Below are 27,858 nucleotides of genomic sequence, written 5' to 3' on the forward strand. Positions count from 1 at the left end.
ACCCAGCCGCAGTTCTTGCTGCCAGGTCAGGGGAACCCCGTTCAGCAGTCCCCCACCTCCTTCTGGAATTCAGCTGTCTCCCAACCAGCCAACAAACACTCCTTGCGCGACCCTCAGCTGTTCTTTCTTTCTGCTCCGGGACAAGGCTCGGAACACGTCTGTCTATTCCGCCGCCATTATTCTCCTTGGGAATGCAGTTTTTAAGACTGTGGCCAACCTGGGGCGGGGGTGGGACAGGGCAACTAAAATCACCACAGAGCTTTGCTGCAGTTCTAAGGTTGCCTTTTTCTTGGTTAAGAGTTTGCTTGATTGCTATAAACCTTTGACTATTTACAAGAGTTCTAATAAAGTACTGATAATTCTTTTTTTTAAAATTTGCTATTTGATACAAATGGCTTTTATTTTATACTACTAGAAGCCCGATGCATGAAGATTCGTGCTAGAATGGGCTTTCCTTTCCCTGGCTGCCAGCACCACCTTTCCACTCCGGCCCAGCCCCTTTCCGCTCAGGCCCTGGAGCCGCCTCTTTCTGCTCTGGCCCTGCCTTCCCACGCTGCCCGGAGGCCCTGAGAGACCGGGGGTGGGGCAGAACACCTGCCTCCTCTCAAGCGTCCCGCCCCCGTCACTCTGCACCTGTGTATGCAAATTAACTGCCATCTTTGTTGGTTTAATTTCCTTATCACTCCTGATTGGCTGGTGGCGTAGTGGAGGTATGGTCAATTATTAGGTAAGATTCTTGGAGATCTTTTCATGACAAGCTGTAGAGCTGCTGTATTTTTTTTTAAAACATATTTTATTGATTTTAGAGAGGACGGGAGAGAGAAACATCAATGATGGGAGAGAGTAATTGATGGGCTGCCTCCTGAATGCCTCCTACTGGGGATTGAGCCCACAACCCGGACATGTGCCCTTGACCAGAATCTAAACCGGGACCCTTCAGTCCTCAGTCTGATGCTCTATCTGCTGAGTCAAACCGGCTAGGGCAGTGGTCGGCAAACTGCGGCTCGCGAGCCACATACGGCTCTTTGGCCCCTTGAGTGTGGCTCTTCCACAAAATACCACGTGCGGGGGTGCACGTACAGTGCGATGGCCCATGTGCAGAAGTCGGTTTTTGGCTCTCAAAAGAAATTTCAATCATACTGTTGATATTTGTCTCTGTTGACTAATAAGTTTGCCGACCACTGGGCTAGGGCACTGCTGCATTCCTTATTAAACTTTTTTTAAAATTTATTTTTAAATTATAGTTTTTAGGCAATATTACATTAGTTTCACATAGTACAACGTAGTGATTAGACATTTATATATCTTATGATGTGATCATCCTGATAAATCTGGTACCTATCTGACACCATATAAAGGTAATGCAGTATTATTGACTGTATTTCCTATGCTGTACCTTACATCATCATGACTATTTTTATAACTGGAAACCTGTATTTCCTAATTTCTTTCACCTTTTTCACCCAATCCTCTATTACTCATTCCATCTGACCACCATCAATTTGTTCTCTGTATCTATGAGTTTGTTTCTGTTGGTGGGATTGTAAATTGGTGCAGCTACAATGGAGAACATTGTGGAGGTTCCTCAAAAAATTCAAAATAGAAATACCTTATGACCCAGCAGTTCCACTTCTGAATATCTGAAAAAAATCCAAAACAGTAATTCGAAAAGATATATCCATCCCTATATTCATTACAGCATTATTTCCAATATCCAAGATATAGAAGCAACCAAAATGCCCATCAATAGGTGACTAGACAAAGACAGTGTGGTACACACACACACACACACACACACACACACTGGAACCTTACTCAGCTGTAAAAAAGAATGAAATCTTGCTATTTGTGACAACATAGATGAACCTAGAGGGTATTATGCTAAGTGAAATAAGTCAGACAAGAGAAGACAAATATATGATTTCACTTATATGTGAAATCTAACAAAATAAATGAACAAACAATACAGAAACAAACTCATAGTTCTTGTTTTTCAGTGTCTCGGGAGAGATTGGAGCTGCCTACTCCACCATTTTGCTGGTGCCACTTTTTGGATATGAAAGTGACTTTTATGTCAAGCCATATCATAATTTGAGCTGCTGAATAAAAATGACAATAGAATGAGTTTATATCAAAGTAGTTGTCTATAACTTAATTGTTCCCCCCCCCCCCCCATAATAGGCCTTCTCGTTTTATGGACGTGTCATTGCGTAGCTTCTCCCTTTGTTGTGACCTGTTAAGCCATGTTTGCCGCACCGCAGTGACTTGCTGTAAGGATGCTTTAGAAAATCATCTTCATGTTATTGTTGGTACACTGATACCCCTTGTGGATAGTCAGATGGAAATTCAGGAGCAGGTAATTTCATAAACCATTTTTAAAATAATACTTGATGGGTGGGGGGGCAATGGTAAGATATGTACACATATAATACCTTAATAAAAATATATATAAAAGAAAAAAAATAAAAATAAAAAAAATAAAACAATTTTGGAATCTGGAAAAAAAATAAAATAAAATGATACTTGAATTACACGTATAAATTATTCTTGAATGAAGCTGAATGTTTTGTGTTTACTAATTCGTAATTTTAGTGAAACTTTTTTAAAAAAATGGTTGGAAAAACATTCTCAATGAATTTATTTTTATAACCATTTAATTACCGAACACCTTGTAATTTTTATTTAATAAATAGTTCCTGTCTCTTATGCTGAAGTGAAACTAAGGACAGCAGTTTGCACCACTATGATGGTGTGTAAGGTATCCTATATAATAAAAGGCTAATACGTAAATCGACCGAATGGGGGAATGGCCAGTCACTATGATGCGCACTGACCACCGGGAGGCAGATGCTCATCGCAGGAGCTGCCCCCTGGTGGTCACTGCTCCCACAGGTCAGCGCTGCTTTGCCAGAAGCCAGGCTCATGGCAGTTGGACATCCCCTGAGGGCTCCCAGACTGTGAGAGAGTGCAGGCCGGGCAGAGGGACCACCCCTCAAGTGCATGAGTTTCATGCACTGGGCCTCTAGTTACTTATATAAAATGTTTCTGTAATATTGGCATTTTTATACCTCAGGGCCCAGCCTGTAGAAATACTTTAATGGTTTGTTGAATTATTTGAAAGCACTTTAACGGTTTGTTGAATCATTTGAAAACATGGAAATAGCTGGGTTCCTTAGAAGTAATTAGAATATTTTATCTGAATTAGGTTAGCAAAGTTGTTATTTATTACAACGGGTTTGGTTATTTTACTTTAAAATATAATTAAGTCATTTGTCCCCTTTCATTTTTTCTTTTTAAATTATATTTAGGTATTGGACTTGTTGAAATACTTAGTGATAGATAACAAGGACAATGAAAACCTCTATATGACGATTAAACTTTTAGATCCTTTTCCCGACCATGTTGTCTTTAAGGATTTGCGTATTACTCAACAGAAAATCAAATACAGTAGAGGACCCTTTTCACTCTTGGAGGTAATAATTATTCCACCATCTTACTATTTTATATTAGAAAGGATAGACAGTAGTACCTTTTGAAAACCTACGATGCTTTAAATGTGAAAAACTGAATGTTTTTAAAAATTATGATAAATATAGCATGAGAACAAACCTATAAAATAAAAAACTGAATCTTAATATATCCTCTTGTGTTGCAATGAAAATATAAATATCAAAGTTTTTTTGTAAACATAATTTAAATATTGAAGAGATATGATATAACATATGCTTGATTTTCATATGCATAAGCTCCATTCATATCTCAAAATTACTACCTGATTCTTTGAGGGACAATTTAATATTTGAATTCGAGATATTAACTTTTTAAAGAGTTTTTCAAATTTTAGTTCTGTCTTAATCTTTATAAACTTCAAAAGTATGTCCAGATACATTTTTCCTTATAAATCTTATTATAATTTAAAAATGATGCTCTGTATTTTGCTATATATCAATATGAAAATATAGGTAAATATATTAAGATCTAAAACTAGTTACAGTACTAAGTGAATAGAAATTTAAGCTTTCTTTTCCAATTGAGTAAAATTATTGCTATAATCTTGCAATCTATTATATCTTGAGGGAATCTATTAGAATTTAAATTAAAACATTGTAGGGTTTGAAATAGAGGAAATAATTTACTTCTAACTTGTTTGGTAGTAATAGTGAGATGTATCTATAAAAGGCACTTACTAATTTTTTTTCAAGTTTTATTTCACAGACTTAACCAATACATGTCAAAAGTAATTCCATTTTTAACGAATTTTCTCTTTTAGGAAATTAACCATTTTCTCTCAGTAAGTGTTTATGATGCACTTCCATTGACAAGGCTTGAAGGATTGAAGGATCTTCGAAGACAGCTAGAACAACATAAAGATCAGATGATGGAGCTCATGAGAGCCTCTCAAGGTACTAATTTTAATGACGTGGGTTTTTTGTACCTATTCCTTTTAAAGAATCTTTTATAAATTCTTACTGTTGGTTTAATTGCCATGGACTTAGATTCTCATCATTTAGTTCAGACTTTCACCATTTCTCATCTATATTATAAAAACCCAGTGTCCCTAACGCCATAACAACCAAAGACCGGTCACCAGGAGGCTGCATGCACGACGAGGTGGGTGGGGCTGTGTGCTCGGCGAGGCGCACACGGGTGGCAGGGACTTGACTCTGAGTCTTGGGGCACCGGTGGGACTTGGGGAAATCCCGTGGTGTGGTGGGGTCTGGGGTCCCGGGTCTTACGTGATTTCCCACGGGTCTGGGTCTCATGCGATTTCCAACACTGGGTCACTAGTCCTATCTAATAAAAGAGTAATATGCAAATTGACCATCACTCCAACACACAAGATGGCTGTCCCCATGTGGTCAAAGATGGCTGCCCCATGTGGACACAAGATGGCCACCACAAGATGACCAGCAGAGGAGGGCAGTTGGGAGGGACCAGGCCTGCAAGGGAGGGCAGTTGGGGGTGATCAAGCCTGCAGGGGAGGGCATTTAGGGGTGACTAGGCCAGCAGAGAAGGGAAGTTGGGGGCAACTGGGCCTGCAGGGAAGGGCAGTTGGGGGGGACCCTGGCCTGCAGGGGAGAGCAGTTGGAGGGGATCAGGCCTGCAGGGGAGAGCAGTTGGAGGGGATCAGGCCTGCAGGGGAGGGCAGTTAGGGGTGACCAGGCCTGCAGGGGAGGGCAGTTAGGGGTGACCAGGCCTGCAGGGGAGGGCAGTTAGGGGGTGATCAGGCTGGCAGGCAGAAGTATTTAGGGGCAATCAGGAAGGCAGGCAGGCGAGCAGTTGGGAGCCAGCATTCCTGGATTGTGAGAGGGATGTCTGACTGCCCGTTTAGGCCCAATCCCGGTAGGATCGGGCCTAAACGGGCAGTCAGACATTCCTCAAGGGGTCCCAGATTGGAGAGGGTGCAGGTTGGGCTGAGGGACACCTCCCCGTGCACGAATTTCATGCACTGGGCCTCTAACTATAAAAGACTTCCTAATGGTCTTCTCACCTTGAACTACTCCCACTTTATCCATCCTCTATACCACTGCCAGAATGATTTCTCCAAACCCAAACATGATTATGTTATTTCATTGCTTAAAAAAGGTTAACTTGCCGCCGAAGCCGGTTTGGCTCAGTGGATAGAGCGTCGGCCTGCAGACTGAAGGGTCCCGGGTTCGATTCCGGTCAGGGGCATGTACCTTGGTTGCGGGCACATCCCCAGTGGGGGGTGTGCAGGAGGCAGCTGATCGATGTCTCTCTCTCATCGATGTTTCTAACTCTCTATCCCTCTCCCTTCCTCTCTGTAAAAAATCAATAAAATATATTAAAAAAAAAAAAGGTTAACTTGCCCTAGCTCAGGGGTGGGCAAACTTTTTGACTTGAGGGCCACATTGGTTCTTAAACTGGACTGGAGGGCCGGAACAAAAGCATGGATGGAGTGTTTGTGTGAACTAATATAAATTCAAAGTAAAGGAGTGGAGGGGAGAGCAAGAGAACCCTCCGCTCTTTCGGCTCCGCGGGCCGGATAGAACAGCCGAACGGGCCGAATCCGGCCCGTGGGCCGTAGTTTGCCCACGGCTGCCCTAGCTGGTTTGGCTCAGTGGATAGAGTGTCGGGCCTGTGGACTGAATGGTCCTGGGTTCAATTCCATTCAAGGGCACATGCCCGGGTTGCGGGCTCGATCCCCATTGGGGGGTGTGCAGGAGGCAGCCGATCAATGATTCTCTCATCATTGATGTTTCCATCTTTCTCTCCCTCTCCATTCCTCTCTGAAATCAATTTAAAAAATATATATATACATTTTTTAAAAAAGGTTAACTTTCTGCTGCCTAAAAGAGACATGAATTTTTTAGAGCCAGGCATACAAGGTATGTCTGCCTACTACTCCAACTTCTTTCCTTTTTTTTTTGTCTAAAACTTTTTTTTTTTAAATATATTTTATTGATTTTTTTACAGAGAAGAAGGGAGAGGGATAGAGAGTTGGAAACATCGACCAGCTGCCTCCTGCACGTCCCTACTGGGGATGTGCCCGCAACCAAGGTACATGCCCTTGACCAGAATCGAACCTGGGACCCTTCAGTCCGCAGGCTGATGCTCTAGCCACTGAGCCAAACCAATCAGGGCTAAAACTTATTTAAATAAAAGAAATTTGTCTTATTTTAAACATCATTTAAGTATGTGTGTTTTATGTTTATATATGTACATATATGTACATATATGTATGTTTGCATACACACACACACACACACACACATATATATATATATATATATATATATATATATATATATGTTTCTAGCTTTGTTTTCCTTAAGAAACATTTTTACATTAATTTAATTTGAGTTTGAGTTATTATACTATTGCACTTGGGGGAATCTTTTTTTTTTTTTTTTTTAAATATATTTTATTGATATTTTACAGAGAGGAAGGGAGAGGGATAGAGAGCTAGAAACATCGATGAGAGAGAAACATCGATCAGCTGCCTCCTGCACACCTCCCACTGGGGATGTGCCCGCAACCAAGGTACATGCCCTTGACCGGAATCGAACCCGGGACCCTTCAGTCCGCAGGCCGACGCTCTATCCACTGAGCCAAACCGGTTTCGGCGGGGGAATCTTTTTCTACTTATGTTTTTTTTTAGTTTATCTTTATTGTTGAAAGTATTACAGATGTCCCCCTTTTTTTCCCTCTCATTGATCCCTTCCTCCCCACTCCTGTCCCCTGCCCCACTATTGTCTTTGTCCATGGGTTATGCATACAGGTATATATTCTCTTTGGTTAATCTTTTCCCGCCCCCCACTCCCTTCCCTCTGAGAATCCTTAATCTTTTGCATGCTTCCATGTCTCTATTTGTATTTTGTTTGTCAGTTTATTTTGTTCATTAGCTTCCATATATAAATGAGATCTTGTGGTATTTGTCTTTCTCTGACTGGCTTATTTCGCTTAGCATAACACTCTCCAGGTCCCTCCATGTTGTTTCGCAGGGTGAAAGGTTCTTTTTTATAGTTGCATAGTATTCCATGTGTGAATGCACCATACCTTTTTTATCCACTCAACTATGGATGGGCACTTGGGTGTTTCCAGATCTTATTGTAAATAACACTTCTGTGAACATAGGGGTGCATATATTCTTTCTGATTGGTGTTTCAGGCTTTTTAGGATATATTCCTAGAAATGGGCAGTTCCATATTTTAATCTTTTGAGGAAACTCCACACTGTTTTCCATAGTGGCTATACCGTCTGCATTCCTACATTCAGTCTACTAGGGTTCTCTTTTCTCTACATCTTAGCCAGCATGAAGGGTCCCAGGTTCGATTCTGGTCAAGGGCATTTGATGATTTGTTGATGGTAGCCATTCTGACCGGTGTGAAGTGGTATGTCACTGTCATTTTAATTTGCATCTCCCTGATGATTAGTGACTGAGCATTTTTTCATATATCTCTTGGCCATTTGTATCCCCTCTTTGGAGAAGTCAGGTAAAGAATTCAAAATCTACTTATTTGATTTTCATCTTTCTGTGCTCATTAATTTTGTATTTCTATTGCATTCTTTTTATCCTAAGTACTTTTTAAAACTAATTTTGATAGCCACCTGAATTCTGAGATTCTAGTGTATTCATTTTTATGTCTAAATATATATAAGATATGAACGCCTGTATCTCTTATTATCATTTATTTGGGTATTTTATTGGTCTAACACAGTGGTTGGCAAACTCATTAGTTAACAGAGACAAATATCAACAGTACAATGATTGAAATTTCTTTTGAGAGCCGAAAACTGACTTCTGCACATGGGCCACGAAGTTTCAATCACACTGTACGTGCGTGCCCGCACGTGGTATTTTGTGGAAGAGCCACACTCAAGGGGCCAAAGAGCCGCATGTGGCTCGCGAGCCACAGTTTGCCAACTACTGGTCTAACATATCTTGTCCAATACAGCCACTAGCTCTTTGTAGCGACTTAAATTGGAATGAATTAAAACAAAAAAATTTAAAATTCAGTTTTTTCATCATACTAGCACATGTCAAGTTTTCAGTAGTAACATGTAGCTAAGTGGCTATCATTGGACAGTGCAGATTATAGAATATTTCCCTCATTGTCCAAAGTTCTCTTTGATAGTTCTGGTATAGACCGAATGCTAGAAGTTAAAACCCAAGCATATCTCCCAGGGTTTCTTCTAGCTCCTAATCATGTTGAATGATTTTTGTGTTTGTGATTTTGCTAAGGTATTAATTTTTCTGTACAACTTAAGAAATTTTTCTTTCTGCCAAATGTTGATCACTTTTACATAGTTTTATTTCATAGGGAAATTCAAATACATTTACTTCATTTTATTTTTTATTGTTATATTAAATTTATTGGTGTGACATTGGTGAATAAAGTTATATATGTTTCAAATGTATAATTCTATGATACATTATGTGTATACTGCATTGTGTGCCCATCACTCAAAGTCAAATCTTGTTTCACCATATATTTGACCCCTCTACCTTCACTAATCTCCACCCCTACCCTCTTTCCCTCTGGTAACTACCATGCTATTGTCTGTATCTATGAGTTTTTATTGGTTCATTTGTTGCTTTCAGTTTTATATCTCACATATGAGTGAAATCATATGATTCTTAACTTTTTTCTAACTTATTTCACTTAGCATGATATTCTCAAGATCCGTTCATGGCAGTATTTCATGTTTTCTTATGGCTGAGTAGTAACCCATCTAATCTAATAAAAGAGCAATATGCAAATAAACTGTCACTCCGTCCCAAAGATGGCGGAGCCCATAGCGGCTGGGGCAGGACGCTGGCGTTGTCGCCCTGGCGATGAGGCCAGTGTCTCATGCCCCGGCCTCGGAGGGAGGGAGGGCGTCTGGGCAGGCAGCACGCCCCCAGCCCAGCAGACACAACGCAGGGCTGGGGGCGAACTCCCGGTGGTCACTGCAGGGCTCGGAGCATGCCCCCACCCCAGCGGACACAATGCAGGGGGGCCTCTGTGCGTGAGCTGCAGAGGAAACACTTTTTTTGACCACTTATTGGCTAAGCTCCCTGTTCGCCACCACTCGCAGTGTTCTTGGTAACTTGGGTAATAAGAATCAAAGAAGGTGATATAGGGCAGTGGTCGGCAAACTCATTAGTCAACAGAGACAAATATCAACAGTACAATGATTGAAATTTCTTTTGAGAGCCGAAAACCAACTTCTGCGCATGGGCCACAAAGTTTCAATCGTACTGTACGTGCGCATCTGCATGTGGTATTTTGTGGAAGAGCCACACTCAAGGGGCCAAAGAGCCGCATGTGGCTCGCGAGCTGCATTTTTCCGACCACTGATCTAGGGTTTTCCCACCACACTCCTGGAGGAAAAAACTAAGGTCCACTGCTGGAGGGACTAAGAAATGTCATATCCCGCCCTAACTGGTTTGGCTCAGTGGATAGAGCATCGGCCTGCGGACTGAAGGGTCCCAGGTTCGATTCTGGTCAAGGACATGTACCTTGGTTGCAGGCACATCCCCAGTGGGGGGTGTGCAGGAGAGGAGGCAGCTGATCGATGTTCTCTCTCATCGATGTTTTTAACTATCCCTCTCCCTTCCCCTCTGTGGAAAATCAATAAAATATGTTTAAAAAAAATGTCATATCCTGCCCTAGCCAGTGGATAGAGCCTTGGCCTGCCGACCGCAGGGTCCGATTCGATTCTGATCAAGGGCATGTACCTAGGTTGCAGGCCTCTCCCTGGCCGGGGCCCAGGTCAGGGCTCATGCAAGAGGCAACCAATCGAAGTTTCCATCTCACACTGATGTTTCTCTCTGTCTCTCCCTCTCTCTAAAATTCAATGGAAACATATCCTCAGGTGAGGATAAAAAAAGAAAGAAAGAAATGTCATATCCTATGAAAGACAAGTCTTGAAAATGCCTAAAGAAAGTTGTCATTTTTTTGTGGTGAAGGGACTGGAGTCCATGTTGATGAAAACACCTTGGAGGCTGCAGTGGACGGCAGTGGCAGCAGCAGTGGGGTGATGGGCCTGGAGCCTTCCCCTGATCAGCCCGGTCAACTCCCGCAGAGGGAGGTCACATTGCATGGAGAGCGGGCCTAAGCCATCAGTAGGACATCCCCTGAGGGCTCCCAGTCTGTGAGAGGTAGCAGGCTGGGCTGAGGGACGGCCCCACCCCCAGTGCATGAATTTCATGCACCGGGCCTCTAGTTGTATATATGCACCACATCATCTTTATCTAATCATCTATCAAGGGACACTTTGGTTGTTTCCATGTCTTGATCACTGTGAACGTACTGAACATAGGGGTGCATATATCTTTGCGAATAAATGTTTTCAAATTTTTCAGGTAGATATCCAAAAGAGGGTTGCAGGGTCATGTGGTAACTCTATTCTTAATATTTTGCAGAACCTCTATATAACTGTTTTCAGTAACTCTATTCTTAATATTTTGAGGAACCTCTATATAACTGTTTTCCAGAGTGCCTATACCAGTTTACATTCCTACCAGTAGTAAGTGATGGTTCCTTTTTCTCCACAGCCTCTCCAGCACTTGTTATTACTTGTCTTGTTGATAATGGCCACTCTAACAGGTGTGAGGTGGTATTTCATTGTAGAAGTTGAGTACCTTTTCATATATCTATTGTCCATGGTATGTTTTCTTGAAAGAAGTGCCTGTTCAGGTGCTCTGCCCATTTTTAATTATATGTTTGTTTTTTGTTGTTGAGTGGTATGAGTTCTCTATGTATTTTGCATATTAACCCCTTGTCAGAGTTGTTTTCAAATATCTTCTCCCATTCTGTTGGTTGCCTTTTTGTCTTATTGATGGTTTCTTTTGCTGTACAGAGTCTTTTTAGTTTGATATCCCTTTTACTGTTGCTTTTACTTCCTTTGCCTTTTGGGTCAAATTCTCAAAATCCTCTCTAAGACCAAGGTCCATAACTTTAGTATATGGGGAGAAACAGTTTAGTTTCATTCTTTTGCATGTGGCTTTCCAATTTTCCTAGCACCATTTATTGAAGAGTCGTTCTTTTCTCCATTGTATGTTTTTGGCTTTTTTGTCAAAAATTATTTGACCAGCCCTGACTGGTTTGGCTCAGTGGATAGAGCGTCGGCCTGGGGACTGAAGGGTCCCAGGTCAATTCCAGTCAAGGGCATGTACCTTGGTTGTGGGCACATCCCCAGTAGGGGGTGTGCAGGAGGCAGCTGATCGATGTTTCTCTCTCATCGATGTTTCTAATTCTCTATCCCTCCCCCTTCCTCTCTGTAAAAAAAATCAATAAAATATATTTTTTTAAAAAAGAAGAAAATTATTTGACCATATACATGTGGGTTTATTTTTGGGCTCTCAAATTCTCTTGGTATTGGTCTGTGTGTCCGTTTTTCTGCCAATAACATGCAGTTTTGAATATTGTTGCTTTGTAGTATACAGTAATTGGCAGTCAGGGAATGTGATATTCCAGCTTTGTTCTTTTTTCTCAGGATTGTGTTGGCTATTCAGGGTATTTTGTGGGTTCATACAGATTTGATGATTTTCTGTTCTATTTCTTTAGAAAAAAAGACATTGGGATTTTTATGGGAATTGCATTAAATCTATATATTGCTTTGAGAAATATGGCCGTTTTAACTATGTTGATTAATTCAGTCCATGAACATGGAATATCTTTCTATATTATTGTAGCTTTTTCAATCTCTTTTAATAATAGCTTTGTAATTTTTAGTATATGGGTCCTTCACACCCTTCAAGTTTATCCCTAGGCATTTTATTATTTTGCAATTGCAAAAGAAATCTTTTTCCTTTCTTTTTCTGAAATGTAATTATTAGCATGTAAGAATGCAATGGATTTTTGTACATTTATTTTGTATCTTGCAACTTACTGTATTGGTTTATTATTTCTAATAGCTTTTTTGGTGGAATCGTTAGGGTTTTCCATATAAAGAATCATGTCATCTGTAAAAAGTGACAAGTTTACTTCTACATTCCCAATTTGGATGCTTTTTATTTCTTTCTTTTACCTGATTTCTCTGGCTATGACTTCCAGTACTGTGTTGAATATGAGTAATGAGAGTGGACATCCTTATATTGTTCCTGATCTTAGAGGAAAAGCTTTCAGTTTTTCACCATTGAGTATGATATTAACTAAGGTTTTATCATATAAGGTCTTTACTATATTGAGGTACTTTCTCTCTATACCCATTTTATTGTTTTAATTGTAAATGGGTGTTGTGTCATGTCAGGTGCTTTTTCTGCATCTGTTGATATGATCATATTATCTTTACCTTTTATTTTGTTAATTTGGTATATCACATTGATTTATTTGCATATGTTGAACCATCCTTGTGCCTCTGAAATGAACCCCACTTCATCGTGATGTATTATGTTTTTAATGTATCATTGTATTTGATTTGCTAGGGTTTTGTTTAGCATTTTTGCATCTGTATTCTTCAGAGATATTGGTCTGTATTTCTCTTTTTTGCGTAGGTTATCCTTGCAAGGTTTTGGTAGTATGGTTATGTTGACCTCATAAAATGAGTTAGGAAGCTTCTTCTTCAAATTTTTGGAAGAGTTTGAGAAGGATAGAGATCCAGTCTTCTTTGGATATATTGTAGAATTCACTAGTGAAGCCATCTGGTCTTGGACTTTTAACGTTTTGGGAGTTGTTTTTTTTAAATATGTTTTTTTCGTTGATTTCAGAGAGAGGAAGCGAGAGAGATAGGAACCTCAATGATGAGGGAGAGTCATTGATCGGCTGCCTCCTGCACACCCCCTATTGGGAATTGAGCCCACAGCCCGGCATATGCCCTGATCAGGAATTGAACCTTGACCACCTGGTTCTTAGGTCAAATCTAGACCATGCTTTTTGGGAGGTTTTTGATGGTCGTTTCAATTTCCTTATTGTTGATTGGTCTGTTTAGATTTTCCAGTTCTTCATGATTTAGTCTAGGAAGGTTATTTATTTATTCAGTCTAGGAAGGTTGGAATCTATACATTTCTTCTAGGTTATTGAATTAAGTGTCATATCTATACTAATAAAAGCCTAGGTGGCCCTCGTGCCCTCACATCATCACAATATGGCCACCCCCATGTCGACACAAGATGGCTGCCACAAGATGGCTGCCCCCACGTCGTCACAAGATGGCCACCCCATGTCGTCACAAGATGGCTGGCAGGGGAGGGCAGTTGTGGGTGATCAGGCCAGCAGGGGAGGGCAGTTGGGGGTGACCAGGACTGCAGGGGGGGGGCAGTTAGGGGTCAATCAAGCTGGCAGGGAAGCAGTTAGTGGGCGAACAGGTAGGCAGGCAGGCGAATAGTTAGGAGCCAGCAGTCCCGGATTGTGAGAGGGATGTCTGACTGCCAGTTTAAACCAGCAGTTGGACATCCCCCGAGGGGTCCCAAATTGGAGAGGGTGCAGGCTGGGCTGAGGGAAAACCCCCCCTCGGTGCACAAATTTTGTGCACCAGGCCTCTAGTTCTTTCATAATGTTCTTGAATGATCCTTTGTATATCTGTGATATCTGTAGTAACTTCTCTTTCTTTTCTAATTTTATTTACTTATCTTTTCTCTACTGAGTATAGCCAGATGTTTGTCAATTTTATTAACCTTTCAAAGAACCAGCCCTTTGCCTTAATTTTTTGTATAGTCCTTTAGCTCTCTATTTTATTTAATTCTGCTCTAATTTTCATTATTTTTTTTATTCTACTTACTTTGGGCTGCTTTTCTTCTCCTTCTAGTTCTTTAATATGCACTGTTAGATTGTTTACTTGGGATTTTTCTTGTTTCTTTATATTGGCCTGTAATGATATAAACTTCCTTCTTATTACCACAGTTGCAGTATCTCAAAATTTGATATGTCATATTGTCATTCTCATTTGTCTTTCTATATCTTTTGATCTCTCATTTTATTTCTTCTTTGACCCAGTCGGTTTTTCAGTAGCATCTTTTTTAACCTCCACAGATTTGTATTTTTTTCCACTTTTTTTTTTGCAGTTGATTTCTAATTTCAAAGCATTGTGGTCAGAGAATAGTTTGGTTATCACTGAATATTTTTTGAAGTGCTCATGATTTAAAACCTTTTCAAAAAACTTTGTAAAAGTTGCCGAAACCGGTTTGGCTCAGCGGATAGAGCGTCGGCCTGCGGACTGAAGGGTCCCGGGTTCGATTCCGGTCAAGGGCATGTACCTTGGTTGCGGGCACATCTCCAGTGGGAGGTGTGCAGGAGGCAGCTGATCGATGTTTCTCTCTCATCGATGTTTCTAACTTTCTATCCCTCTCCCTTCCTCTCTGTAGAAAATCAATAAAAAATATATATATATATATATATTTAAAAAAAAAAACTTTGTAAAAGTTTTCTAGTCAGATAATTTAAATATATAAAATTTAATATCATAAAGAAAAGTGTTGTTTCCATTATAGTTTAATTTTTTTTCAAAACTGCTTCTAGGTAACCCACAAGATGGCATAATGGTGAAACTGGTTGTCAGCTTGTTACAGTTATCTAAGATGGCGTTAAATCACACTGGTGAAAGAGAAGTTTTAGGTAAACTATTTGGCTGAATGACTGAGTTTTTTGTTTTTTGAGTGGTCATCTTTATAATTTTCAAAATCAGTAATAGTTTATCACTTTGGGTATTGGGGAAAAGTAAGATGCTAGCTAAGTAATATTTCTATTCAGCTCAAGTGTCCCTAAGCTGCCCTCCTTTCATATTTTCTTCCTTAGACATTCATTTACTTTTTACTTTATGCATAAAGTAAAAGGTAGTTATTTACACATTTATAACTGTGTAAATATTTAGGAAAGTCAGATATACCTATTTGTAGTGAAGTTGAAGATAAATTGATGTATATTATAAATGACTGGTACTTAATATCTTTTTTATATAACTGAAATAAGAATGAGGATTTAGAGTGCTGGATTAAAGTCAAATATTAAAACCATTTGGAGGAAACCTGATGTAAGATATCTAGCCAATATCATGCCTAGAGTTGCAGCTGTTTAGGCTTGGTGCTCACAGGCGGGAAAAGTCACATTAAAACCAGCTTGAAGTTCTCTTGACGGCATTGCTTCCAATAAGAAAAGTGGGAGGAATAATAGCTGTTTCAAACATCTTACTATCTTTCAATGGAGTCTTTTTTAACTTCTCATTGGGAGTCTAATATCTAGGGTACTTAACATTTTTTGATAAATGTTTAATTGAAATATATCTTGCATCAGTAAATTGTACAGATCATAAGCATATAACTTGAAGAATTTTTACAAGCAGAACACACACCTGTGCATCTAGCACCCAGACTGAGAAACAGAACCTATCAGCATCCTAGAAGTTTTCTTTAACCAAGGAATTTACCGCTTTGTCCATAGTAGTACTGGCTCTGGGGATAAATCTCATTTACTGCAAGAACCATAAGTGGCTTTCCTGTGTAGCATAAAATCTTTGTACCCATGACTAACATCAGACTTAATGTAAGAGATTGATAGTTTTCTCCCTCAAATTGATAGTTTGCCCACTTTTACCACTGCTATAACCAGAGCAATTGGACAAGAAAAAGAGATAAAAATTATTCAAATTGGAAAGGAAGAAGTAAAATGATGTCTATTCACAGGTGACATAATCATATCTGCATATGATCCCAGAGAATCTATAAGAAAGCTACTGTAATAGAGCTGATAAATGAATTTAGCAAAGTTCTAGGATACAAGGGCAACACACAAAATTTAGTAGTGTTTATGTACACCAGCAGTGAACAATCTAAAAAGGAAATTCTATTTCATTTATAATTTCATTTGTAATAGTGTCTAAGAATTAAATACGTGCAGATAAACTTATTCAAGGAGGTGGAAGACTTGTACACATTCTCTTTGTTAGAAGTCAGTCACTAAGCACAGCCCAATATTCAAATTAGGCTTTGCCTTTTGAAAGGAGGACTTTCAGAGAATTTGTGAACATATTTTAATAAATTCCACCATGACTAGCAAGGAGCATGAGGGAGTCCTCTGGCATGTTGAAAACGTTCTATCCTTATCTGGGTAGTGATAATACAGATGAGAAAAATGAACTATGTGTGTGCATGCACGCATTTGTGTATGTGTGTTTTTACTGAACTGAGTGTTTAAGGTTAGTGAACTTTATGTACTTAATATCAAAAATTTTTTAAGTTTTAAAGTCTGCTGATACTCTAATGCAGTAGCTATGTTTAAACTTTCATCCTTGATATTTATATTATTTTACTAGTCTATTTCTTGGATATGATTCTATAGGAGAAATTATTGCCCACATGGATGATATGCAAAGGAAGTTATATAATATTTTGTTACTTCTTTAATTTATTCCAAATCTTTGAGAAACACTGAACTCTTGGAGGACGACAGAATAGCATTACATTTTGGAACTCAAGAAATTTTTGTTATATGTATGATCTCTTAACTATAACTCTACTGAAATGTAATTTCTGTATGTAGAGGCTGTTGGGAGCTGCTTGGGAGAAGTGGGTCCTGTAAATTTTTCTACGATAGCTATACACCTTAGTAAAGATACATCTTATACTAAGGCCCTTGAGTTATTTGAAGATAAAGAACTTCAGTGGACCCTCGTAATGCTGACCTACCTGAATAACACACTGGTAGAAGATTGGTGAGTACTTAATGATACTTTATTTCTGATAGTATTTACTTAATCTGACATTCTAGGAGAATGATACTATCTTCACATAAATTAACAGTTCCAATAACTTTAAAGCTTTCTCTTTTAAGTTGCCATACTTTTCTTTCAATCTCAAGTATTTTAATGAAATTATTGGATTTTTATTAATGCATGAAATTACTGAAGCTCTTTTATGTACTGAGCATTTGATATGGTGAACTAGACAAGGTCCATGTGAAATTCTGGTGAGAGTAGACTAGACAAATCCTATATAATAAAAGCCCAGCGACCAAAAGGCGGAACTACCAGAATGACCAGTTGACCAGTCACTATGATGCACACTGACCACCAGGGGGCAGACACTCAATGCAGGAGCTGCCCCCTGGTGGTCAGTGCGCTCCCAGAGTGGGCTGATCCCCGCAGGCCACACCCCCCACCAGTGCACGAATCCTGTGCACCAGGCCTCTAGTAGATAATAAGAAAATTGCCAGGTGGTTCTACAGAGAACATTAAGATAGGGGAATGCAAAGTGGGATATTGGGATATTTGTCAAAATCAAAGGTGCCACTCTTCTCAGCTAGACTATTTAGGTCCTTTTAAAATAAGTTGTAGAGCCGGGCCAGCATGGCTTAATGGTTGGAGTGTCAACCCGAGCACTGAAGGGTCTCGGGTTTGATTCCCTGTCAAGGGCATGTACCTGGGTTGCAGCTTCCCCATCCTGGTTAACTCTCTCACCTTGATGTTTTTCTCTTCTCTCTCCCTCTCTTCCTTCCTCATCCCTTCAACTCTCTATAAAAATCAATGGAAAAAATATCCTCCAGTGAGGATTAACAAACAACAACAAAAATAATAAGTTGTAGAGCAAAAATTTCATAACTCAAAAATTATTAAGCTAATCAAACAGGGTTTTTACCCATTTATTCTCTGCAAAACAAAATTGCAACAGATTTTCTGGCTTGCAGGTTATGAGATTACTTTTGCTTGCTTTCTTTGCCTCCCTTCCCATTTATCTATTTGTTTATTTTTGGTATATTTGAGCACCTCATCACAATTTTTTGGGTGTGGATTCAAAGGATTTTAGGCCACAAGTGGGGCATCTATCTAAGGTCAATAGGTATTTTGCATCTGTTTCCTTCCAAACCCGCCCCCTCCTTTTCTTGGGGAATAAATAATTGACAGTAATTTCCACCTGCCATGTTTTCATTATTGATTTAATGGACATGTATTTTTCTCTCTTATTGTTATTTTTGCAATAAAAAGGCTGATGTGCTTTTCCCCAAAACATTTTATTATACTAATTTTCAAACATACAGCAAAGTTGAAAGAATTTTGCAGTAACACCCATATACTTACCACTTAGATTCTCTTAGGTTCTGTCATAACTTTTTTACTACTATACTTGCTTTGTCACATCTAGCCATCCTCCTATCCATTTATTAATATCATTGTACAAACATATTTCAGATTACATCTGGCACAGGTTTTCCACAGAAAAGTTGCAGGCATTAAGTGTTCCATTTATTACAGTAATTTGCAATTGTTTTGTTTTTGTTTTTAGAAAAGGTGTACACAGATATTTGTTTGACTTAAACTTGAGAGATCTAGGGAAGAGGTATAATTTGTTGTTACTATCTTTTTTAAAATATGTTTTTATTTTTAGAGAGAGAGGGAAGGAGAGAGGGGGAGAGAGAGAGAGAGAAACATCAGAGACAGAATGAGAAGCAGAGAGAGAGAGAGAGAGAGAGAGAAACATCAGTCGGTTGCCTCCCATATGCAACCCCACCAGGGATTAAACCTGAAACTGGGTATGTGCCCTGACTGGGAATCGAAAAAGTGCATGGGATGACATTCAACCAACTGAGCCACACCGGCCAGGGCCTTATCTTTTTGTAATAGGGGAATATCATTACATATTTGTGGACCCTCAGTTCTAAAGAGGGGATGTTGACCAAGGAATTCCCAGAATAGCAGGTCATGGAAGGCTTTGCTGAGGAAATGTCATTTGCTGATTTGAATGATCAGGAATCAACTGTAAAATGATTAGGGATAAAACATTTCAGATGGGGAATACCTAGAGGGGAATAAGCTTGGTGTGTTTGAGAAACAGAAAGAAACCTGGTGTGGAAGAAGGTGGCATGTAATGAAATTAGAAAGGTAGAACTAATTTTGATAAGAAATTTAGCTTTTATTTGAAATATGTAAAGCCACGGAGTTATATATAAGCAAAGTACTGTCATGATGCTGCTTACATTTTTACTCTGACTTTTATATGGCAAATGGATTGTGATAGGGCAAAAGTGGAAACAGGAAGCCCTATTTTGAAACTTTTAGTAGTCCAGAGGGCAAAGGATGGTGACTTGGATTAGGTTGGCAGTAATGGAGATGAAATGGGAAATGGATGGAGCCTGGGTATGTTTTTAACAAGAGCCAGCAGGACTCGCTGTTTAATTAGCTATGGAGATGTAGGGAAACAGAGAGTAGTGAAATTCAAGTTTATCATTTATGCTTTTATGTCTTAAATTGAGAAACCTAAAAGGAATTAGGCCTTTACAGTATTGGGCTTTATGACATTTTTTTGTCAGCTGTTATATTTTCAGTGCTCTTGTATTGCAGCCCTCCTTTTCCTTTGTTTTTTTGCCAAAGAGGTCCTTCACTCTTTTACTAGAGGTTTTAGATGCGTTACCTAATGATTCTCAGCTAGCTTCTGGTCAGAATAAGTGTGTATTTACCGTTTGTTTAAAATTGTTCTAGACAATTTTATCATTTGGAGGGAAATAGCATTCTGCCTTATCCCAAATTATTTGTATTTCTTAGAGAAAATATTATCAAAATATTGTCTTCTCAGGTGAATTATTATTGTCATTCTTATTGCTAATTTTTATTAGTTGGTATTATTTTATTTATTTTTATGAGTCCTTTTATATTTAGTAGTATATTACAAACTGTATTGAATGAAGAGAATGCTACTGCAAGTTTACTGAAATAATATTAAAAATCCTTTGGTAATTTTGGCTGTGATGTAATATAATTTTATAGATGTAAAATTTACCAATAAATGTAGAATTATCCTAATGATATAAATTTTAGATTTCAGTTTTTTCATTGGAGGTTGTTCAACATTTATCAAGCTTAATAGTTGATATATGTTTTAGTCTTTTGAATTATATCTGTTTTTCAGTGTCAAGGTACGATCAGCTACTGTTACCTGTTTGAAAAATATTTTAGCCACAAAGACTGGCCATAGTTTTTGGGAGATTTACAAGACGACCACTGATCCCATGCTGATCTATCTACACCCTTTTAGAACATCGAGGAAAAAGGTCTTTCAAATAATAAATGTTTACTGAGTACCCACTATTCTAGAATAGGTTTTTTTTGCTATGGATAGGAATATCAAATTGCTTAAATGGTATTATACTAACATTTAACCTCTTTTAGAAATAATTCCAACTGAACTTCCCAAATCCAAGGGATTTATATTTTCAATTATGTGGAAAAGCTGAGCTATAGATGGGCTGGAAAGGTGATGATTGATTTGGGGGGATTAGGAGGAGTTCTTAGTGACCTTTTTTCTTAGGCGTAAAAAACCCTAACTTTGATTTCTTAAAAGCCATTGATCCTGGTTGTGTGGTTATTAGGTGTTGAAATCAACAACCAAGTATTTATTTATTTCTATAGCAAGTTTTAAGTAATACAGTTCTCTAATGAAATATAAGATGACCTATAAATGTCTCCCTTTTTCCATGTTGATATAAGATTCCACCAAAAGTACTCTGCGAAGGATATTTAAAAACTCTTACTTCTCCTTTAGTTTGAACATTCCCGTTTAATACTTGAAGTAGTGCCTTTTTGTTGTTGTTGTTGTTATTGTTTTGTTTTTTAATCCTCACATGAGGATATGTTTTTACTGATTTTTAGAGAGAAACATTGATGTGAGAGAAACATCGATCAGTTGCCTCCTGTATGCACCCAGACCTAAGTATGTGCCCTGACCTGGAATCGAACCTACAACCTTTTGGTGTGTGGGATGATGCTCCAATCAACTGAGCCACCCAGCTAGGGCTGAAATACTGCTTTTAAATGTATCATAAGTATAATTTCAGTATTAGTGAAATTAACAGTAATATAAACTATTAATAAAACTAGCAACGTAACCTGTAAAACACTATAGTTAGAACATTTTATGATCTTATTTCATTTTGAAATCAATTCTGTGTGGTAGATTTGGACTGGTTTCGTATGTAAGACAGATGAGGCGAGAGTTTGTGATTCCTATAAGATGCTACTGTGAACTTACTACTGTCTAGACCAGTAATTCTTTAAATATATATATATATATATTTGTGTTGATTTCAGAGAAGAGAGAGGGAGAGAGAGATTGAAACATCAATGAAAAGAGGTAATCATTGATTGTCTGCCTCCTGCACATCCCCTGCTGGGGATCAACCCTGAAGCCCAGGAATATGCCCTTGACTGGAATTGAACCCGGGACCCTTCAGTCCGCAGGGCGTCACTCTTATCCACTGGGCCAACCCAGCTAGGGCTAGACCAGTAATTCTTTACCATACCAGTCTGACTCTCATATAAACATAAATGTATTTTAAATTTAAAACATAACCCTGGCCTCCAGATTTAGTTTTAACTATATTTAGTTTTACTTGGAAACAGGTTTGTTTATATTTAGATATTTGTTTTCCAATGTATTTCTAATTACCTTACTTATATTTCTGATTATTTTCTTTCTAGTTTTTAGAAGTACCCAGACTTGACAAAGAAAGCCCTTTAGAGGGTTTGGATGATACAAGCCTGTGGATTCCTCAAAATGAAAATCATGATGTTTGGATAAAGACACTGACTTGTGCGTTTTTGAATAGTGGAAGCATAAAAAGTGAAATTCTTCAGTTACTAAAGCCACTGTGTGAGGTAAAAAGATTACTTGGCCTGACTTCATTCCTTTCTAACTTTGCTTTGTTTCATTTGCCTTTTTCTCTTAATAGCTTTCTTGGCTTGTCTCATTCCACTTGGCTTGTGTGTACATGTTTGTGGCCCATAATAAATATCTCTAAAAAGAGGGCTATGGAACAGCACATCCTCCTCAGGCATCATCACCCACACTCGGCTGTTGCGAGCCCATCAAACAAGATTGTTTTTATTTAGCCACAACTTCATGCAGTAGGTTTCAGCCGTGAGGTATACGTTCTGGATGAGTTCTAAGGGGTGCCTCAAGTTCTTTGTTACTAATGATAGTTAAAATCCTGATGACTGTAAATATTTATATTAACCAAAAGTCTGCTTTTTTTGTTTGTTTACTCCTAATAAGGTCATTGTCATTTACTTTTCTCTGAGGTGCTTTCTCGAATGAGAAAAAGGGAGCGGGTAGCAGTTAGCACTGAATTTTTATTTTTGAAGGTACTCTACAATTTATTTCAATAGAGAGTACAGGTACGAACCAAATCAAACACAAGTTTGTTATATGCTTTTATCAAAACAGCACTATGATGGTGCTCTAGGACTTTTAACAGCTATCTAGTTTATAGTTCTGCCAACCATGATGCAACAGAAATGTGGAAATAAACTCTGACTAGATCAAACATCCACCAATCACAAATAAATGGTAGAGAAGAGAATATTTTGGTGAAAGCAGTTTAAAAAGCAGTCCTTGTTTCTTACAGTTAATAAATCATCACACCGTCTGCAGTACTGCACTGCACTCGTACCAGGTCAGCAGATTGAGTTCCTGTGCACACACACAGCTCACTTCTCATCAGTGAACCTAAGATTTTTATAAAATTCTAACTTTGGCCAGAAGATAAAATGCTCCAAGTACACATTTATGTATACTTCAATTCTGGTTCCTTAAATTCTCTGTTTCCAAAACTGGCATTTTGACTTTAGTTTAACAAGGAAATTGTTCATCTGCAATGTGTCTTATGTGTGTGGCATGTGATGAATATAAGAAGATGGTATCTTTGCAAAAATGAGTTTGAGTACTGTTTTAATATACCAGACATATTAAAGCACTTTTCTACACTCTGGAGTATACCAAAAATAAGTATCCAAATTTTATACCCAGAAATTGGGGTTTATTAAAAAAATAAAGATTTTAACATCACTGTTGTAGCTCTTCACTGAATTTTGGAAATGTGCAAAAATCAGATTTTCAACTAACATTGATCTCCATTTTTTCTTACATCAAATTAGAGAACTTGCTGTTATTAGTAACACTTTTCAACTATGAAATTTTACTTACAGTAGTGACATAATTTCATTTGTAAGCAATAGTCTGTTTCATTATATGCACATGGTCTAGGCTGGAAATGAATAATTAATATTGTAACTAACCATATATGTTTTATATAGATATTCTAGGTTAGTTGGAATTTTTTTCTTAAAAAACACTATCTGGTACACATGTTTTCTAGCAGTACATTGAGGTTATGGCATATTCATCTATCATTTTATTTAAAGCTTACATTCCAGTAACATGGAAAGAAATTGTAATATATTATTTTTACTTAACCTATTAAATGGATGTGTTTGGGTATTCTAGGTGAAAGCTGACTTTTGTCAGACCATGCTTCCATACTTGATTCATGATGTTTTACTTCAAGATGCAAATGAATCATGGAGAAATCTGCTTTCTATGCACATTCAAGGATTTTTTACTAACTGTTCCAGACACTCCTCACAAACGAACAGATCCATGACCCCTGCAAGTTTGGATTCAGGTATTCTGTTAAAACTCCCAATTTACATTGTTAAGGTCTCGGTTCTAGAGAAAGATAGATTGGTTTGAATCTCATCAAGTGGCTTTGTAGGTGTAATTCCATCACCTCTAAACATCTATTTCTTCATCTATAGAATAGAGGTAACAATTGTAACAAGTTTTCAGTGAGATAATGTATGTAAAGTACCTATGATAACACTTGATGGATAGTATTCCCTCAGTAATTGACATATTCAGTATATGTCAAGCACTGTGCTTGGCACTGGGAGTATAGATGTGAACAAGACACACCCTATATTCCAGCATTGGATAAAGCAGACAAATATTATACAGCCAGATATTATAGGGACTGTGTTGGACGTGTGATGGAATTTTCATTTTAAAGCTCTAATTGAACCATTTTTTAAAAGCAGCCTTTTTTATTACAAAATTATCTTTATGGTGGAAAGTATAGAAAAATGAACATAAGTTTAAAAAATTACCCATAATGCTATAATCTAGGATAATAACAGTTAACATTTGCTATGTATCCTTCCAGCTTTTTAAAACAAAAGTTGGATTTTATTTGATTTACTCTTATAACCTACAACCTCCATGCTGTGTAAGTGCTTCTCATGCTAAGAGCTCATAGCAGGAGAAATTCCTTCAGGAATTGGGTGCACTAATATATATATATATCTCCTATCTAATAAAAGAGTAATATGCAAATTGGCCGTACCTCCACTTCACCCTCAAGCCACGCCCACCAGCCAATCAGGAGTGAGTATGCAAATTAACCCAACCAAGATGGCTGCGGCCACGGAGCAAGCAGGAGGCTTGGGTTTCCCAGGCAATGGAGGAAGCCAAGCTTCCTGCACACCCTGGCCGGCCCAGGCCTCTGCTCAAGGCTACAAAGTTTCAACTATAGAAGATAAATAAATCCCAACAAAAATGGCTGCGGCCATGGAGCGAGCAGGAGGCTTGGGTTTCCCGGTGATGGAGGAAGCCAAACTTCCTGGCCGGCCCTGGCCTCCGCTCAAGGCTACAAAGTTTCAATTATAGGAGATAAATAAATCCCAGATCCCAGGGCCTCTGCTTGGGTCGCCGGGGGGCGTGGCCGGCCTGCAAACCACCACAGGCCCCTCGCCCAGGCTGCTCCATGCGCCAAGGGAACCCCCACCCTGATCTGGGACACCCTTCAGGGCAAACCAGCTGGCTCCCACCCGTGCACCAGGCCTCTATCCTGTCTAATAAAAGAGTAATATGCAAAGTGACCATCACTCCACACAAGATGGCTGCCCCCATGTGGTCAAAGATGGCTGCCCCCATGTGGACACAAGATGGCCACCACAAGATGGCCAGCAGGGGAGGGCAGTTGGGAGGGATCAGGCCTGCAGGGGAGGGCAGTTGTGGGTGATCAGGCCAGCAGGGGAGGGCAGTTGGGAGGGATCAGGCCTGCAGGGGAGGGCAGTTAGGGGCAATCAGGCTGGCAGGGGAGTGGTTAGGGGGTGATCAGGCTGGCCGGCAGAAGCAGTTAGGGGCAATCAGGAAGGCAGGCAGGCAAGCAGTTGGGAGCCAGCAGTTCTGGATTGTGAGAGGGCAGTCGGACATCTCTTGAGGGGTCCCAGATTGGAGAGGATGCAGGCTGGGCTGACAGACACACACCCCCGTGCATGAATTTCGTCCACCAGGACTCTAGTGTGTGTGTATATATATCTAGAGAGAGAGATGCATGCAAGTTCGGGGCTCATTATGGATCAGTTTTTCAAACTTAAATTTCAAAAAAAGAAAAAGAATTGCATAGATCTATAATGTTAACTTATTATCTTTAATATATTGTATTAATGTATGGCAACATTAAGCTAGGTACAAAGTCATTTATTGTACTTTAAGACCAATACAATTATAAGAAAAGTATTAATATAATGTGATATTTGCTAAAACTGAATTGCTCTTCATAGTCTTGATTACTCAGTTCTCCCAGTTGTTTCTTTTATTTTTACTACCAAACTTTAATTTGACATGACCATGATGGCATTTAGACTTCACTTTGCTCTGCTTATGTTTTATGTGTATGCTTTTCTTTTGGCTAACAGCAATTACATATCTATTTGAAACAATATAATTATAAACATAAGTATGGATGCCCATTCTGTGGTCCTACTGGATTATAAGTTGGTCATGTAAATGATCCAGAATATGCTTATATATTTTTTAGGCCATTGTAATGAAAGTCTTAAAATTCTCATGGGCATTTCACAAACTGTTTAAACTATGTCTCCTTTTCTTAATTTGGGAAATACAGGTATAAGTAACTCACAGTTACCATTAAGCATTTAAACTTTAAATATTATGTAGTTTAAAGCAGTATTAAAAACAATTTTATTTTCTACCAAGTTTAATATAACCACTGCCTTTGATAACCTGACCATTTATTATCATGAACATGGCCAAGCCTTTTTTTTTCATGTTTATCATTTGTGCATACATATTTATGCTGCAAGCATTCAAAGGCATAATCAGCCAGTTTTATTTGATGTCTTTGTAGAGTGCCAATATTTTCATTGCCTTAACTGAACATTTAAACTTGACACATAAAATTCTGTTACTGAAAAGGAAATATGGATTTCTATCCAATTAAACGGTTTATCTTTTCTGATACCACTGCCTTCACTTGAATGTCCCATGTGCATCTCATATGTAAGATAAACTTTTCTTCATTCTCTTCCCAGCCTACTTCTCTTCAGTGATGGCAGGCATGCACTTGCCCAAGCCAGAAATCTTTCTCACATGTCTCATCTGACTACGAAATCCTGCCAGTTCTGTTATAAATAACTGTAGTCCATCTATTTCTCTGTCCCAGTGTCCTTACTGCTTTACATCTCTGTGGTTCAGCCATATTGAAAATCTTTTCCTAAATTCTCTAAGTTCTTTCTTGTTCCAGCCATCTCAGGTAGTATGACTACTGCCTGGAACACTATCCCTTTCCTCTTCTGCTGGACCTTTACTCTTCTTTCAGATCTCACTTTTAAAAACATATATATTTTTATTGATTTCAGAGAGGAAGGGGGAGAGAGAGAGAAACATCAATGATGAGAGAGAATCATTGATTGGCTGCCTCTGGCACACACACCCCCAACTGGGGATCAAGCCCACAACCTGGGCATGTGCCCTTGACCGGAATCGAACCCCGGACCCTTCAGTCCCCAGGCCGATGCTCTATCCCCTGAGTCAAACCGGCTAGGGCCCAGATCTCATTTTTGCTGTGAAACTTTTCTCATTGAGATTGCCTTCCTTTCTCTACTCCTCTACAGTATTCTAAACTTTTCCTATCATATGTAGTTTTTATTGTATTAAGAATCTCTGTCCTGGCCAGTGTTTCTCAGAGCATCAGCCTGTGCACCAGAGGGTCTCCAATTCGATTCTCAGTCAAGGGCACATAACCTCAGTTGCAGATTTAATCCCGGCCCGGTCTGGGCACGTGTAGGAGGCAGCCAATAGATGTCTCTCACATCAATGTTTCTCTCTCTCTCTCTCTCTCTCTCTCTCTCTCTCTCTCTCTCTCTCTCTCTCTCTCTCTCTCTCTCTCCCCCCTTCTCCCTCTCTCTTCTCCTGACTCTTTCCCTTCCACTCTCTGAAAGGCTATGGAAAAAATATTCTTAGCCCTGCTAGTGTGGCTCAGTGATTGAGTATCGACCTATGAACCAAGAGCTCATGGTTTGATTCCTGATGAGGGCACAAGCCCAGGTTGTAGGCTCAATCCCTAGTAGGGGGCGTGCAGGAGGCAGCCAATTGATGATTCTCATCATTGATTTTCTGTCTCTCTCCCTCTCCCTTCCTCTCTGAAATAATATGTGTGTGTGTGTATACACATATATATATTTTTTTTAAGAAAAGAAAAATATCCTCAGGTGAGGATTGATGACAGCAAAAAGAATCTCTCAGGCTAATTAGTGGGTTCTAGGTGGTCAGACTTAGTCTGTCTTATTCATAGTTAATATGCTGTACCTAGTACATAAAAGATACTAGATAAATATTTGTTGAATTAA

At 39.0% G+C, this 27,858-nt stretch overlaps 1 protein-coding gene across 1 annotated transcript in view; it reads left to right on the top strand.

The window, feature by feature from the left end:
- Positions 1-27,858, top strand: part of ATM (ATM serine/threonine kinase) — a 158,200-nt gene that overhangs the window by 84,481 nt on the left and 45,861 nt on the right. Inside the window, exons 30-37 of the mRNA XM_080641742.1 lie at positions 2,182-2,356; positions 3,309-3,473; positions 4,271-4,403; positions 14,907-15,002; positions 16,923-17,094; positions 20,282-20,423; positions 21,850-22,026; positions 23,654-23,831. Of these exons, the coding sequence (XP_080497868.1) occupies positions 2,182-2,356; positions 3,309-3,473; positions 4,271-4,403; positions 14,907-15,002; positions 16,923-17,094; positions 20,282-20,423; positions 21,850-22,026; positions 23,654-23,831 (1,238 nt within the window). The remainder of the gene's footprint in view (positions 1-2,181; positions 2,357-3,308; positions 3,474-4,270; positions 4,404-14,906; positions 15,003-16,922; positions 17,095-20,281; positions 20,424-21,849; positions 22,027-23,653; positions 23,832-27,858) is intronic.

Source organism: Plecotus auritus, assembly GCF_963455305.1.
Source record: "Plecotus auritus genome assembly, chromosome: 9".
Classification (NCBI taxonomy): Eukaryota; Metazoa; Chordata; class Mammalia; order Chiroptera; family Vespertilionidae; genus Plecotus; species Plecotus auritus.